The 15,708-nt window shown below is 35.1% G+C and overlaps 1 protein-coding gene across 4 annotated transcripts in view; it reads left to right on the top strand.

Moving 5' to 3' along the window:
* EIPR1 (EARP complex and GARP complex interacting protein 1) overlaps nucleotides 1-15,708 on the top strand; it is a 152,441-nt gene that overhangs the window by 5,990 nt on the left and 130,743 nt on the right. For all 4 annotated transcript variants that reach the window (XR_013339759.1, XM_077782413.1, XM_021551202.3 and 1 more), the window contains exons 2-3: nucleotides 2,528-2,611; nucleotides 6,540-6,672. Coding sequence is in view for 3 of the 4 variants with exons in the window: in XM_077782413.1 (XP_077638539.1) it covers nucleotides 2,528-2,611; nucleotides 6,540-6,672 (217 nt within the window). In the remaining variant the exon portion in view is untranslated. The remainder of the gene's footprint in view (nucleotides 1-2,527; nucleotides 2,612-6,539; nucleotides 6,673-15,708) is intronic.

Below are 15,708 nucleotides of genomic sequence, written 5' to 3'. Positions count from 1 at the left end.
CATTGTGGAAAATCCCTTTCCACATAAGCCTGGTATTAAAGTCTTTTTGGGCTATATGCAGTTCTGTGTTCTGTAGGTGCAGACTTAGAAAAATAATAATTTCCACTGGTTTAGATTAATCAATATTCATTTTACTATACTTTTTTGCTTATTTTCTATCTATGAGCTGTAGTCATAAGGCAGGATGCTTTATGAAAGGTTCTATTTGCAACTTGCTCTGGCAAGATGACAGAGTTAAGGCACTTTCCTTGATCTTGAAAGCACTCCAGATTCAGCTGTATTGTTCATTACAAGGATTACTCGGTGTCTTCAGCTGTTGAAAGAACTTCTTTTTCTCTCAAAGTAACTCAGAGTAGACAAAACCACACATTTTTGTGACACATGGAAATCTATTGTGCTAATATTGATATTATGAATAGGAGTCTTCCTAATTTATGAAGGCTTCATGAGTTTGAATTCTGTGTCTGGTGTATGGATGTTGCAGGGTTTATTTTGTCAGGGAATAAATAATAATGTTTCTTCTTATGAAATGTGTCTAAATATTTTTTTTCTTATGCCCTTTTTTTTTTTTCTTTCTGAAAAATGGAAAATTATTTTAAGGAAGAGTTAGAAAAGCTGATGATATAAATGTTGCTATGTATTTACATAATTTTATTTTGGGCACTTTGTGTCCAACTTTATGCAGTTTTGAAAACAGCCAGACCTACTTGAAAAGCTTTGAAAGGGCTGGAAACCTCTTTTATTTCTTTATTTTATTAAAGATCCTGGAGGTCTCTACTTCTCTTTGATGTATAAAAACAACAGAAGCTTCTTTGATTGAAGAAGATACATAGATGTTGGCTCATTTCTAGTGTTTTCTCAAAATAATTCAAAGCAGGTATTTTAATGAATGAATGCTTGCAAATGAAAATAAATGCTTGCAAAGATCTGCAAATGTAAATTCTGTTAAAGACAAAAGCTTTTCTGCAATCATCTTGATGGACTAAAGTTGTGTCTGTCAATCAGGAGCACTCTAGACTTGTAGATTAGTGCTGCATAAATAAGAAAGTAAAGCATATTGGTATGGATTCCCACTGATCTTTGATCTGCATGAGTGTTTTCCCCCACTACATAGATATTATAAATGTAGGTATAGGTTAGTAGCTTGTTACTTAGGAGCTTGTGGCATTTTTAAACTTTTTATGCTCTATCTTACACAAAATATTACACTGTTTAAGTTGCACATTTCAGATTCTAGGAAGGAAGTATCTGCTCTATACAAGTCCAGAGATGATTCAGAAAAATTAATTTTTCTTTACTGCTATTGCCGGACAATGCCTTGCATGGCTTTGCTTTATTTCAGAAAAGTCAAATATCTTTAAGTTGCTTTTCTAGAATTAAATTGCTCTAAGTTTGGATATTGGGATTAATATATTCCAGATATTCCCTTCCAAGCTTTTAGACATCTTCTAAATAGTAATTTGAAAATAAGTTTTAAATAGAATGATATTGAAGTCTTCCTGAATCCAAGGGTAACAAGCTGCACAACAGGATGGCAGTGAGAAGGGCCATTCAGCAGTCACCTGAATCCTTCATCGGTATTGGCTTGAAATACTGCCTTAGTGTCTGGAGAGATCTCAGCTATGCCAAATAGGATGTGAATTGCAGAGATTTATTTTTAGATTAAATAAATAATATTAAACAATATTATTAAGGTATCTCTTGCATGGAGAAACAGCAGCTATTCCTCACAATATATAGTTGCTAAAAATGCCTTTAAGTATTCATTTACCTTCCATTTACTCAAAATTATCTGAGAGTCTCTACTAATGACTAGTGCAAACCTAGTGATTGTGGCTTTAGTTCAAGCTGTGCTTTATTTATCAGTGTCTCCCATGGCCCTTAACTGCTTGGTTTTGCTTCTTCCAAGACTGTGGTTGGTGTAACTTGAAGAAGCAAGGCAGACTCTAGCAATGCCATTAACATAACAAAGAAATAACATTGTGACAAAAGTTTTAAAGATAAAATTAAAAAAAAAACTCTCATGATTCAGACACTTCTTATCTCTAATGGGCTGCAGCAGAAAAAAGGAGGCTTGGTTTTTAATTTGGTTCTAAAATTGGTGGCTAATGATGAGAAAAAAATTAATTTTTATACAGGCATACTCAACCTGAGTGGTGTGAAAACTCTTGCCTCTTCCTTGGATACCATGCTGTTTTTTTAACAATAGTTAAATATTGTCCACTGCTCTGTGGAGTTTTTTCAGATGATAAAGGAAAATAGTTTGGGAGAGATGCTGCATTTAATGTCATCCCTGTTCTAATGAAGATCAGGTAATGTATTTAGCACCTGTATTCCTCAATCCTCACAAGTATGAGAAATTGCACAAAAAAATGTATTAAGCAAAATGGGGATAAAGGCCAAGAAAATCTGCCGTTTGTAAGAATGTAATGCTTAAAATGACAATTGATATACAAGTTTCAAGATTTTTGCTGAAATTAATGGATTTTATTAATTGTACTTTTCTAATGGCTTTCTTCTTCCCTAGGCACGAGCTTTAACACCTCAGACAGCAGAAACAGATGCAATAAGATTTTTGGTTGGAACACAGTCTCTTAGATATGATAATCAGGTAATTTTTCCATCAAATGTCAGTTGTAATTTTTACCACTTTTTGTAACATTTTTCCAATATCATCTCTTTTCCTTTCTCCCCCTCTTGAGCATGAGCATTGATAGTCAAGTTCAAGGATTCTGTGGGTAGAATGTAATGACACTGGTAGGAAAGGGAGGTGAATGAAAGCTTTGTGTATTTTCCGAAAATCATATCTCTCTTCTAAATTGTATGACTAACTCAGATTGGTTTAGTAAAAAAACTGCCATATTTTTGTTAATTAGAATATATAGATGCTCTGGAGCTATCTTTAAATCCCTGAAGAGATGCAAAGTAAAGCAAAAGTCTTTAAGCCTTAATTGCTTCTAATGGGACTCCTGATACATGCACAGTTCAGTGTACATGATGCTTCATAAACTGGATTTTTCAATATTCATTACTGGAAATCAGCTATGTCCTTTCTCATCATTCAGACAATTCAAACTAAAATTTGAGTGACTTTCATGGCTCAGTTTCTGTTAGGCCATTTCTTCTGAGGTTAAGTGTATAAGTTGTAATTTTACAGCAAATTTAATTTTTGTGACTGAATTCCAGTAGAAATCATACTGAAACAAGTTTTTGAGGCTGAAAGGGTTAGCAGGTTGTACTGAGTGCAGGTGGCAAGGCTTGGGTAGCAGGAGAGCTGCAGTGGTGGCCTCTGAGAAGAGGCCAAGGGTTGCCTGTGCCAGACATGGCTGGTTCCAGTGAATCCACTTCAGAACACAGGTGAGGCCTGTGAACCCATGAAGGCCCTGTGCTGAAGCAGAGGAACTGAGTGAGAGGAAACAGCCCTGTGCTGAAGCAGAGGAACTGAGTGAGAGGAAACAGCATCACAGAGAAAGCACCCATAACCACTACTGCCCCACATCCCCCTGCCCCATTTGAAAGGAGCAGAGGAGTCTGGGTTGAAGTTCAGCCTGGAAAGTGGGGGAGAGAAGGTACTTGTTTAACTGTCAATGAACTAATTCATCCACCCAAGTCTGTTTTGCCCAGAGTATTAGTAAGTGACCTCCCTGTCTGTAGATTGGCACATAAACAATCTCATTCCTATTCTTCCTGGTTTCTCCCCCTGTCTTTCCTGGGGAGAGCAGGTGTCTGGTGGGAGTCTGTTAGCTAAGGCTAGCACCCACCAAAGTCCCTGGCATTGAATGGAGTGACCAGCTCTTTTGAAAATGGCCTGTAATGGGCTGCCATCGCTTGGAACTATAGCTTTGGGACACGTAAAATGTCAATTCCCAGTAACATTTTGAGTTCATTACTCAGTGATAATACTGGATGAGACTCAAGAAAAGTTACTCCAAGGCATAAGGGGGATGGAATATTCAGTTTATTTACATTTCATGTAAGACTTGGGCAAAGAGTAACGAAAGAAGTGGCACACACAGTTAAAATTAAAAATTCAATGCACACAATTATATTTTTGATTGTGCTGTCTCATGCTCTTCAAATATTTGGTATAATGTGTTTTTGGTTTTTTTACTCTGATTTCTGTGATGTTTTTACAACTTGCTCAGCTAATTAAATCCTGATATGAAATTGTTGTTGAAGAATGGGACTCAGCAGTTGATAGCCAACAGATCTTTAATAATTTAAATTTTCTGATTTGGGTAAGTTTATTTGGTATATGCTATGTATTTGGGAAATGTTTGCGTATGTTTCAATTTTGAGTATGCTTTTCTTTCTCTGGTGAATAACATTAACAATAGAAATGCAGGACAATTTCAAGTGTATTCACAGATGTTTGGAGGTTATTGGCCTTTAGCTGTGCCTCAGGCCATAATTTCTTCTCAGTTAGTTCCTCGATCCCCAAAAACTGCCCTAGGCTCAGCTCATTATAACTTAATTCAGCACTAGGTTCTCTACATTTGGTTAAAAACTTTTTTAGTTACCTGACCAAACTTATGAGCTTTCTTGCAACACTTAATACTTTACTAAGTCCTGCACAGCAAGAGGTTTTATCATGTGCAGATTATTTCTTCCCTTCTGGTCATGGGCAGGTGTAGTGCAAATGAAAGGGCAATAATTTTACAGCTGGCCTGATAACTTTTGCCTCATTGAGGTGTATTGCTGTATAAAGCAATTTTAGGTATTAATAGAAGAATATATTTTAGGTGAAAATAATTTCCTATTATTACTAGTATTTCAAAGGAAAGGAAGGTTTTTATAAGATTTTACATTATGTTAATATTTGAGATATTAATAGTGCATAGTACTTGGCATTTGGTCCGTGCTGCAAATGGTTTAAGTAGTAGCACGACTAAGTGTTCTGTATGGTGTAGGTTTGGAACTTTTGTCCTCAGTACTTTCATTGTTGCTAAACTGTGTGTTTATTGCATGCATTGGAAATATCCAAGTATGTAATTTATTCTTTCCTCATTCTCAGAACTCTTCAAGTTATTTTCAGTCTTATGTCTTACAACTTAAAATACTTATTTCATTATTTATATAGTGCATTGCATCTGCTGTACTCAGCATGTCAAACCTGGGTTCTGGGTTCATTTCTGGGTTCCTCGCTGCAATGAAGACTTTGAGGTGCTGGAGTGGGTCCCGAGAAGGGCGATGGAGATGGTGATGGGTCTGGAGCACAGCTGAGGGAGCTGGGGCTGTTTATTCTGGAGAAAAGGAGGCTGGGGCAGGGGTGGGGCTGTCTTACCACTGTCTACAGCTACCTGAAAGGATGTTGTGCCAGGTGGGGGTCAGTTTCTTCTCCCAGGCAGGAGACAGGGCAGGTGAGAAGAAATAGCCTTAAGTTACACCAGGAGAAATTTAAGCTGGATAATAGGAAAAATGTTTTTGTGGAAAGGGTTATAAGTCATTGGAAAAGGCTGCCCAGAGAAGTGGCGGAGTCATCATCCCTGGAAGAGCTCAAAAAAGTGTGAAGTTGAGACCTATATTGCAGCTTCTGTATTTTGAGAAAATTTTCTGTACTTCTGTATAGCTAAGATTTTTGCAATGATTCAGTAGTTAATTTAGTTAATTTGATTCAGACATGATGATAGGATAATTCATGGCTTTTTTTTCCTTTTCATTGTTCAACCAACTTTGAAAATTAATTTTTAATGAGGATACAGTTCTTCAAAATTTGAGTCTTCTAAAATTATTTGCCCACTGTTGAGCTTAGGGGAATTAGTACCATGAGTAAAGTTCCTTCTGTACATTATGCCAGGCTAGAATCTTCCTAAATTCCTTGTACTTCTGCAGCAGCCATAGAAAAACAGCTGACTAAAAAAAGGAGGGAAAAATGATAGATCTATTAAGAAAAAAAAACCACATAGCAAAGAAACGTGCAACAAACAAAAATGAAAATAATAAAAAGCAACTTAGTTCTGTCTTTTAAAAATATTATCTATATATTTGAATATTGTTGTTTTTCTTCATCTTAAATACTTTGTTTCCATATAGTATGAAAAGAGTAGATTTTTATCTTCGTAGTGATATGTGACTGCTAAAGTAAACTGTCAGTGTCTTACTGAGTTTAAAGTACTTGCTTCAAAGAAGAGTCCTTTCCCTCTGTCTCCTTCTTTCTTTGTAGATAATTTGAATTATACGATTTGGATACAGAATTGATGCAGATATTTAGACTAAGGATTGTAATGTTGTTATTTTTGTTTATTACTATAAGAAGTGTTGAATTGTAATACGTGGCTTCTTTACTATTAGCCATAAAATGAAAAATCACCTTCAAGCTTTAAGTTGAAAATTGAGAAATAAGCATGGTATTTCCTCAAACAGGGAAATTGCTTGTGTTTTCCTAGAAAAGTTAATCCTGTGTGAAATCAATGATATAGTAAATAGTTAGTATAACAATTAATTAAAGTAGATATCGGTTATAAAAATCTCATTAAATTGTTCCATGTAGTCATTGTGTATAATTAAGACCCTAATGTTCTATTTTATTGTATTTGCAGATTCACATCATAGATTTTGATGATGAAAATAACATTATAAACAAAAATGTTCTCCTTCATCAAGTGGGTGAAATTTGGCACATTAGTACAAGTCCTGCTGATAAAGGTGTACTTGCAACCTGCTACAATAAAAGTAAGTCCTTTTTAAAAATGCTCAACTTGTAGAAGTGCTTTGGTATTTTTGAATGTGTAAAGTTTGAACCTTTAGCTATGTGTAGACACTCTCAATTGGAATTATCAACACAGATTTCTAAAAAAAACTGCAGCGCTTTTACCCATACCTCAATTTTATCATATCCTTAGGTTACCTTGTTTAGAAGTCAACTTCTTCATTCATATTAAGAAAAGCAGCAAAATGAACCTTACGCTTGGCTGATGAATGCAAAGCATGGCAAATAAAATATATTCCTGTTACTTTAAGCATAATTGTTATTGATATTTGCTTTTGAAAGTGCAAGTAAATGTCTTTCAAAATATGCTGGCATCAACCTTTACTTAAAACTGCAGATGAATTTTGTATATAATGTTATTTTTCATTTGTGAAATACAGGTATGCCCACAGAGAGCTACAGCTTCTTATCTAAATATTTCCTCAGTAGGAATGCTCCTTGTCTAACCTTACCATGGGTGCACTACTATTGAGATTAAGGATCTCTGTGCAATTCCTGAGTGAGACAGGTGTGAAGATTTTCTGTCATAAGGCTTGAAAAATCCACTAGCATCACTTGGGGTAGAGGGTGATTTTTCTCTCTGACAAGAAATCTGGGGTGTCAATTGAAATAAATATTGCCTAGTCAATATTAGTCTGTTCTTGCATGAAAAAGCAGTCCAAGAGTATAACAATTAAGGAGTGAGTTTCAGGCTTTGTACATCTGTGAACAGTTGTAGAGATGTGTGTTCCTGCTGTTCAGCCTTCTGGTTGTACTAGGGAGAGGATTCCAGGATTGCTTATTTCTCCTAATTCTTTTGGATTGAAATAAAACTGTAAAATTTGAATTTCTTTCACAAATCTTAGGTGATTTTTAAAATCAATGATAGAAGATAAGTAGATTTTTCCATTGAAATTATTGTGGGCCTTTTGATTGAGAGCCTTTCTGTGAGATTTCCAATTTCCTTTATTTGACCTAATAAATCATATGAATGTCTTCTATTCCAGATTATGTGTTCTAGATCTAGTTTATATGATTTCTTAATATTAAGCTCTGATTTTTATTCTTCATGCATCTGTTGGAATTATTATCCATTAACATTCTGCAGAAAATACTGACTCTAAATGGCAACGTATAGAACTGAAAGTACAGTGTGGGGTTCTGTAATAAGGGATACTGAGTTCAGCAGACAACTTATTTCAAGTAGTAATGCAGCCAAATTAAGCAGTCGAAACCTTTACAACCTGTAATGTATTGCATTTCTTTTTTGTTTTAAAAAGAGACAACTCATTTTCTCATTGAACTACAAGTCAAATGAGATGATGCTTTCAGGAACAGCTGTAAGTACTGTGTCCATCCCATGTGTCTGGGCCCAGCACTTCTGTTAGGACTTGAACATTGTTGAAACTGGGAGATTGAAGAAATGTGAGATGTGTCCGTTATTAATAGCTGTTTTTTTGAAGCTGCTTAAAGAAGTGATAAAATGTGGCATTGAAGAGAAGTGGAATTACATGTTTTCCTTTTCCTAGCTCACTGGATGAGCTAATGGAATAGGGCGAAATTTTCTTCTTTATATTGGGAAAGATACTGAGTTTTCATTTACTCTTGCATATTTGCAAAGAGTTATAATAACTGAGGTATGAAAAAAAGATATTGTAGGTGCAAATAGAAGGGCACTTTTTCACAGCTTGTCCTGCTCTTGGATTTTTGTTAAAAGGAATTTGCCTTTTATATAGGAAGTTTGGGGAATATAAACTTCTTTTTTAAATGCAGTGAAAATCTTTCCATGGTATCCAGTTGTTATCATCCCCTGCTATGTTATTGAGACATGAAAGCTTGTTTATTTTTTACTTAACTACTTGATAGTTAATACTGTTGTCTGAAAGTCACAGATGGCAGCAATCTTGCTCTGTGTTTTGAAATACGAATTTTGAGGTGCTGGTTTGCTTCTCTTTTTTCATGAGGGGATAAAACTTAGCAAAATAATGTAATATGTAAAGCTTTTTGATAATTTCTTCTGAGTGCTAAGAATTCTGTGAGGGAAATCGGTGTGTGCATTCAGCTGGTAACAATGGGTTGTCTCTGGGCTCAAGGTTCAAGCAAAAAGTTTAGGCCATCTCTGTGTGTTTGAGAAGAATGCTGTTGTAATGATACTTGGAAGTTTTTACTGCTCTGATTGAGAGATGCCTTCAGTTGATATACCAGAAGTCTTAATCAAAACTCAAAAAATCCTCTCATATGGGGAAGTTCCTACATTTGATTTGGTTTTGTTGGTTTTTTTTTTTATTTCAAAGACAGTATTTTTAACTACTTCTATGAAATCCCACACAATCATGCTATGATCTGAAAGTTTTTTTCCCATGTGTGTGGATATGTAAATGTGTATGGGTTGTTTTCTCCTGAATCATGGAGGTAGGAAACCTCATTCAGAAGTAGAAACAATCTAGCCTTGTCACTCTCGGGGAGCATTATGTTTTTTTTTTTTTTAATTCCTGCCTTCAAGGATATGTGAAATATTTTTACTTGTCCTTGACTTGTAAGTGAAAGGGGCATAAAGAGGTAGAACTTTAACTGTATGTAGTATTTATTACACCTAATGAAGAACAAAGTAATGTACTTATGAGTCATGATAACTATGCTTCTATGTCAATAAAAAGTAATTTCCTTGTTGTCCACTAGATTATTTTCTTTAAATGCTTACTTTTGATAAAATCAGATTTTTTGCACCTAAATGACTAAACTTGCAGCAACCACAATTCAGTCATTGTTTTGAGATGAGCTTTTGCTTTTAGAAACTCTAGGCAAAATATGTCACAAGTGCCAAGTATAGCATATTTCCATGATTGGATGCAGATTCTCCACTCATATTTTTTTCTTTACTGCCCTTTTACATAAAGTCCATCAGAATATTTATTATTTACTGACATTGATTCTGCATATCTTTACATACTATGCTTTGAAGAAAAGAAGGTCCCCTAAAAAGTAAAAATAAGATGGCTCAGATAACTTTCTTGTTCACAAGAAGTCACAGGAAAATTTAAATCCTTGCTGAATATGTAATTTGGGATCTATATTCTCTAAACAGTCAGTAAAGTTAAATCAAATGGTGCTCTGTATTCTGTGTTCAAGATATTTTACTAGAGTATCAATGTACAATTAGGTCTTAAAATAGAAAATACCTTCCTGACTCTGAAGTCAAAACTAAGGAAACAGCTTTTTTTTTGTTAGCATCAGTATTTACAATTTTGTCTAATTTTGACATTGCATTATTAATAAAGCCTTGTATTTTTTCATTTTCAATTATGACATTAACTAGAATAATAGTCGTTCTAGTAGCATTGGAACAATTGTGTCTTTGGATATTAACCAGAAATTCCATTTTCTAGGACATTTTTTCTTAATATAATGAAAAGATGGTGGAACTGTGCCTCCCTTCGTGCTCCTCCTCATACACGCACTTCAAAAATACTGACTTAATCACATAATTACAGAGGGAGAACTTCTTAGACTCAGTTCCTGCCTCAATCATAGTGGTTTCCCCCCATCACTGATCATGAATATGCCACTTAGGATATTTTATACTGTTAAAACTGATATTATAGGAAGATGATTTTGTTCTCAAGTGATAGGCTTACTTGTTATGTATAATCTTGTCCAACCAAACTCCAGAAAAGATCAGGAATTTGCTGTGCTGGCTGCACGGCACTTGCCTGTGCTACACATTTCTAACTCACTCCCCAGTGCGGTGTGCTAGAAATGTATTAAGACCATCCTGGTATCGCTGGCATTGCCAAGAGACAAGATGTGTCTTCAGGAGACACTGAGAAGTAGTTCCTCTTTTTGCAAATGTGTTTGCATCTAATTGATGTTGTGTGAATTAGGAATTTTGTATTTTATCACAGATTCCCTAAGTGAAGAGAGAAAGTACATAAATATATGCAAGAAGCTAGGTATAAAAGGAGAAAAGAAGGATTATAGTCTAAATATCCCGGGGACAGGGGAAGAAGGCTTTGTAAAATTAGTATCTGAGGTCTCCAGAAGAACTCAAGCACTATTAGTCAGTTTTGCGACATGTTGATGCATCATTTTTTCTTGTACTACAGCAAATCAACAGAATTAAAACTGGTTTTGTTTTCAGGTTTTTTTCCTCTTGAAGAGAATAAGATTGTTACTGACAGCTTTAAATAGGTAAAAATCAAGGGGAGAAATTAGTTTGGTAGCTTCTAGCTTTAGAAGTTAAATTAGATTGTTAAAGTTCAGTATGAGACAGATTAGGTCTTAAAAAAACTAAAAGGTTGGATTCTTGAGAGAACAGTGCAATTTAGAGATGGTTTTTGGGTGATAATAATAAAAGTGACTATGAGCTAGAATGCTACAGTTGCATTATAATTTGTTTAATGCCTAATCTCTGAAAATTTACATGTGCTTTTTTGCCTAAGATACTTACTACTATCCTAAAGTTATGTTCAGCAAAGCAGAAATCATATAACTTGCTTTATAGCAGCCCAGAATTAAAATGGAGGATGCTGTATTTAGTGGAAAATCCCTGTCAGAACAATCCTAGGAACTTTACACCTTTCTTCTTTTTTGCTGTTCTGACTAGTTGTAGTTAGTTGACTGTTCTCTTTATTACTTTCATGAAATTAAAATTGGACAGAAGTGGCACTTGTAAAAAGTGAATAAGAAAGGTGACAACATAATTAAGGAGGTCATAGCATTTCTTAGTAGAAATACACATTTAAATATCAGAAAAGAAGAATTATGGGGTGGGTTGAGGGTCAAAAACGTACCCTCCAAATAATGATATGAACCAGTAAGAATAATGGTACACTAAATATAATAAGTTTAAAAATGAAAATAAATTAAGAGTTGATTACTAACCAATTGCTCTCTTCAACTGCTAGGGGGAAAATCATTTCACATGTGTATTCCTACTGCAAGTTTGAAAGAAGCTTGTTTCATTATTCAGAAGACCATCCTAGCCTACTCTAGGATATTTTTTTCATTGTGAAAATGTGAATTGACAAAACCCTATAAATCACACTAAATGGGAGTCACTTGAGAACTTGAACAGTGGAGACCTGACAAAGTGCTAGACTCCACTGGAAAATTATCTGCATTACAGTCTCAGTATTCCTCAAGTTTCAGGCTGTAGCAGGGGAATTAAAAAAATTATTTAATGGACTTTTAATAATCTTCTGAGGCAACAAGAAATACCAACAATCAACGGGCTGGAATGTGTTTAATATTTTTTATGTGTAAAGTAGGTGATGGAAGCCTCAGGTCTAGAATGGCTGAAGAAATTTCGATCCTTGCATTGATACAATGATTAATATGATGTTGGCTAATACTTGGAAATACGTTGATTATGCCCTTTTTGTCATTCCAGCTTATCATACACTAAATTCATAAATTCTGTTATGAGGTGTTTGAAAAATTTCTAAGTTGGGTGGATGTACAGCGGTGGATGTAGGTTTTCTGTGGGTTTGGGGTCTTGGGGGAGTCATGCCATGAATTTGCTTTGTTTCATACAGAACTTCTTTTTGATCTGTTGCCTTGCTTATACATCCCTCCCCGTCTCTCACCTGCTGTTTTGGGATACTGTTGAAATTGAGGCAGACTATTTCCTGTGGACTTATAAAGTACACTTCAGTTACATCAATAAAGGAATGGGGAATTCAGAGGGATTTTTCTGTAAGCTGTTTAAAGAATTCTGCAGCCATTTGCCAGTTTGCCAGCAATGGATGGCTTCTTTTCGAGTGACTCTTGGATCTGGTCTCTGTGGACCAGAATAAGTAAAGAGGTTGAAATGAATTATCATGGTGATGAATTTGGGGAAAGCTGTCATTCTAAAATAATGTTTTATAAATATAATTATAGTTTATACAGCATTATTTGCAAACCCTGAATATAACTTTCATTATATCCTATAAGCTAGAATTAATCCCCAGATTTATGCATTGCTCTGAGATATAGATGAATCTATATAGCATGTCAGCAAAGAAACTAGTGGCTTGTTTGGATTTTGATACTGTATAATGGTCAGCTTGGGTAGTTACTGTGTTCTATTAGATGTTCTACAGAAACTTAGCAATGGTAAAATTGTATGGGAAGTCACAGGCGAAGGCAAACTGCTGGTGGGTTTGCATGATATGATGGGGAGATAAAGACAGGAAATAGAAAAATGTTCCAGATCAAAAACTCTGCATAGATGGAAAATAGTTTGCCTGCTGAACTTCCAGTTGGATCTGGGTAGTGGTCTCCATTATTGCAAAGGTGAATTTTTAGGATATGATTGTATGCAGCTACCCTGGGTGCAGGAGAAAGATATGCTTGGAGGGGCAAGAGTAAAGGACCATGTCTTACAGCGTGATTGTAGACAATTGTACTGTTGTTGTCACAGTTCTAATAGGAGAAATGCCTGCTGAAAGACAAAGTGAGGAAATTAAGGTGATGATAGAGTTGGAGAAATAAGAAGATCCTGAGGAAGGAGATCCCAAAAACAGCTAAGGGATATGTCAGAGTATGGCATGGTAAAATGTCTTTTGGGCAGTCAAAATATCTTTTGGGCAGTTGGAGGTTTGAGAAATGTTAGAGATAACATCTGTAAGTGTTAGCAGACATTTAAGGTCTGTCCATACAAAAATCTATTGTTGTGGTTAAATGTCTGCATGTTTTGGTTTTTGATTAGCGTTTCTTGTTTTGCATTTTGTTTCTTTATCTGTGAAAACTTCTGCTATTTTCCTGTTTTTCTTCCTTTCTTTGGCATTTACTGAAAGGATTGGTGAAATAATTTGCCTAGTCTTATATTGTTGGATCTAACTTATAGTTTTGTTGCAGTAAGATGAACAGTGGTCTAGTGACTTTAGCTTCTCTTTTAGCTGTTTTAAACTGTGCCAACAAACTAAACAGAATGATTATGCTGATTGTTTATGCAATTGTGAATTGGGTTGCAAAGGGTATTTTCATGACCACAAGAGTACTTTTATGTAATTGAAAACCTGAAAATTAATATGTCACAATATAGGCAATGAAAATAACAGCATTAAAATCTGATGTTTGGAATGATTTACTCTAATGATGTCAGGTAAAGGGAAGAAGCCAATGTGGAAAGTGTGTGTGTGAGCTGTATCAACACTGAAAATAACTTAAAAAAACAACCCTTACTTGCTAGTTTGTGAGGTATAGAACTTGCTGGCTATGAAAGTCTTAATGTTGAATAATCAGGTTTTGGTATCAATCAGCTGACTGCATGTTTGTGGGGGTTTGATTTTTTTTTTTTTGTTTGGTTGTTTTTTTACAGCAATATTGTGATAATTTTTTGCTGGAAATTATAACCTGTAGAGTAAAATAAATAATCTCAGGATATTAGACTATTATAAGGTTATATATGTATTCTAATAACTTGGAACAGGGCCATGGCATTGACCTAGGGCAGTAGAGCCTACTGTTAAACTATGAGGGTGTGCCCTGAGCAGTTTTGGTGTGGGCCAAGTTACAGTGTACTTTCAGACAATGATGTAGTCCAGGAAGTTCATTAGTAGCTGGAGTATAGCCTCCTTCTTTTAACTTAGCCTGCAAAAAAATTCAGCTTGGTTGTGCTTTCTGGCCGAAGGGCTGGAGAGCTGTACTTGACATTATTTTAAGTAAGTTGCCAAAAAAGAAAACGCCTGCCATAGTTTTTATTGTAGACTTCTATAAAATACGGAGACTGTTTTGGAGAATGTATTGAAGAGAAACATGCAAATACTTCAGAAATTAGATTAAAGATGTGATAAAGATGTATATAAAATATGAAGAGCTGATCAAGAATTTCTGTTCTGCTGATCTCAATAATATAGTGGTTCTGTTGTGTGGCTCATTCCACAAAATAAAGAGTAATCATTTTAGAGATAATTTCAGCCTTCTAGAGAAGAGGATATTTTGAAATAGTTATCCTTTTTTGTATAGCATTTTTACAATGTCGGGTGCTATGGGGTGGTTTTGTTGTGATAAGGATTAGTAGGTGTTGTGGATGTTCTTCTTTAAAGAATCTTGGTGAATTAAAGCAAAAGATTCATGCTGCTCAATTTGAAGAGAATAATTAATCACTGGGTATTACATGCATGCATTCATTGAGGCAAAAATAAGTTTCTAGCAATGATAATTGTCTTAATTTTTACTAGTTCTTTATTCTGAAGAAGGTACTTCTTTTCTATCTGCTTTCAGATACCAAACGCTGAATCAGATCATGAGGTGGAGTAGTTTGCCAGCTTGGTGATTTCTGAGTTCATAGAAAGGCTTATCAGGTTTTCATGGGGCTGTGAAACAATCACTTCTCTTTTATTCTCAATGTCCTTTGTAAGGATGCCGATTTTTTGCTGACTTTCTTATTTACTGCTGCATATTAGGTTCAGAAAACTGTCAGTTTTGATATGAAGAGCTTTTTCCTGAACTGTAACTTCCACTTTAAGAGTACAGCACCATGTTGGGATGGCTTGAACTGTGTTTCTCTACATGCCTTAACTAACTTTTGTAAACAGAGGAGCTCATCTTTTGAGTCTTTCTATTCTCACCTTTTCCATGACATGAAATTACCTAAAAGTGTCAGGTCTGCAAGACTAGGTAGTTGGCACTGTTATACTAATAATGCTGTTTCAGGAGCTCACAGTGGAATGCTTCCTCTGGTTTTAACGTTGGCCTTTCAGATAAATCTTTGTTTTAAATCCATGAGATAAAGCTAGATTAATTCCTTTCACTGGGAAGAGGTAAAACTAAATTTAAAAGCAGAATATTTATCTGTTCTAAATTTAAAAGTGTAATTATAGTAAGTTTCTATGTTGCTGTCATCTTTTGTATTTGTGCTTACCCCTGCTTCTCCTAAGAATTCAAATTCTTATTCAAATCCATGGAAACATATGTGGAAACACATTTTTTGTCTTAGTTCAAATGTATTTTTAAACTCCTACAAAAATAGGTTCTGCACTTCTGTTTCATGTAGGAACATAGAAAGCCACCAGAGGGCAAAAGGAAGTGTGCCA

Source organism: Lonchura striata, chromosome 3 (genome assembly GCF_046129695.1).
Source record: "Lonchura striata isolate bLonStr1 chromosome 3, bLonStr1.mat, whole genome shotgun sequence".
Lineage (NCBI taxonomy): Eukaryota > Metazoa > Chordata > Aves > Passeriformes > Estrildidae > Lonchura > Lonchura striata.
The sequence above is the reverse complement of the archived record's forward strand: the minus strand, read 5'-3'. Positions and strand labels throughout refer to the sequence as shown.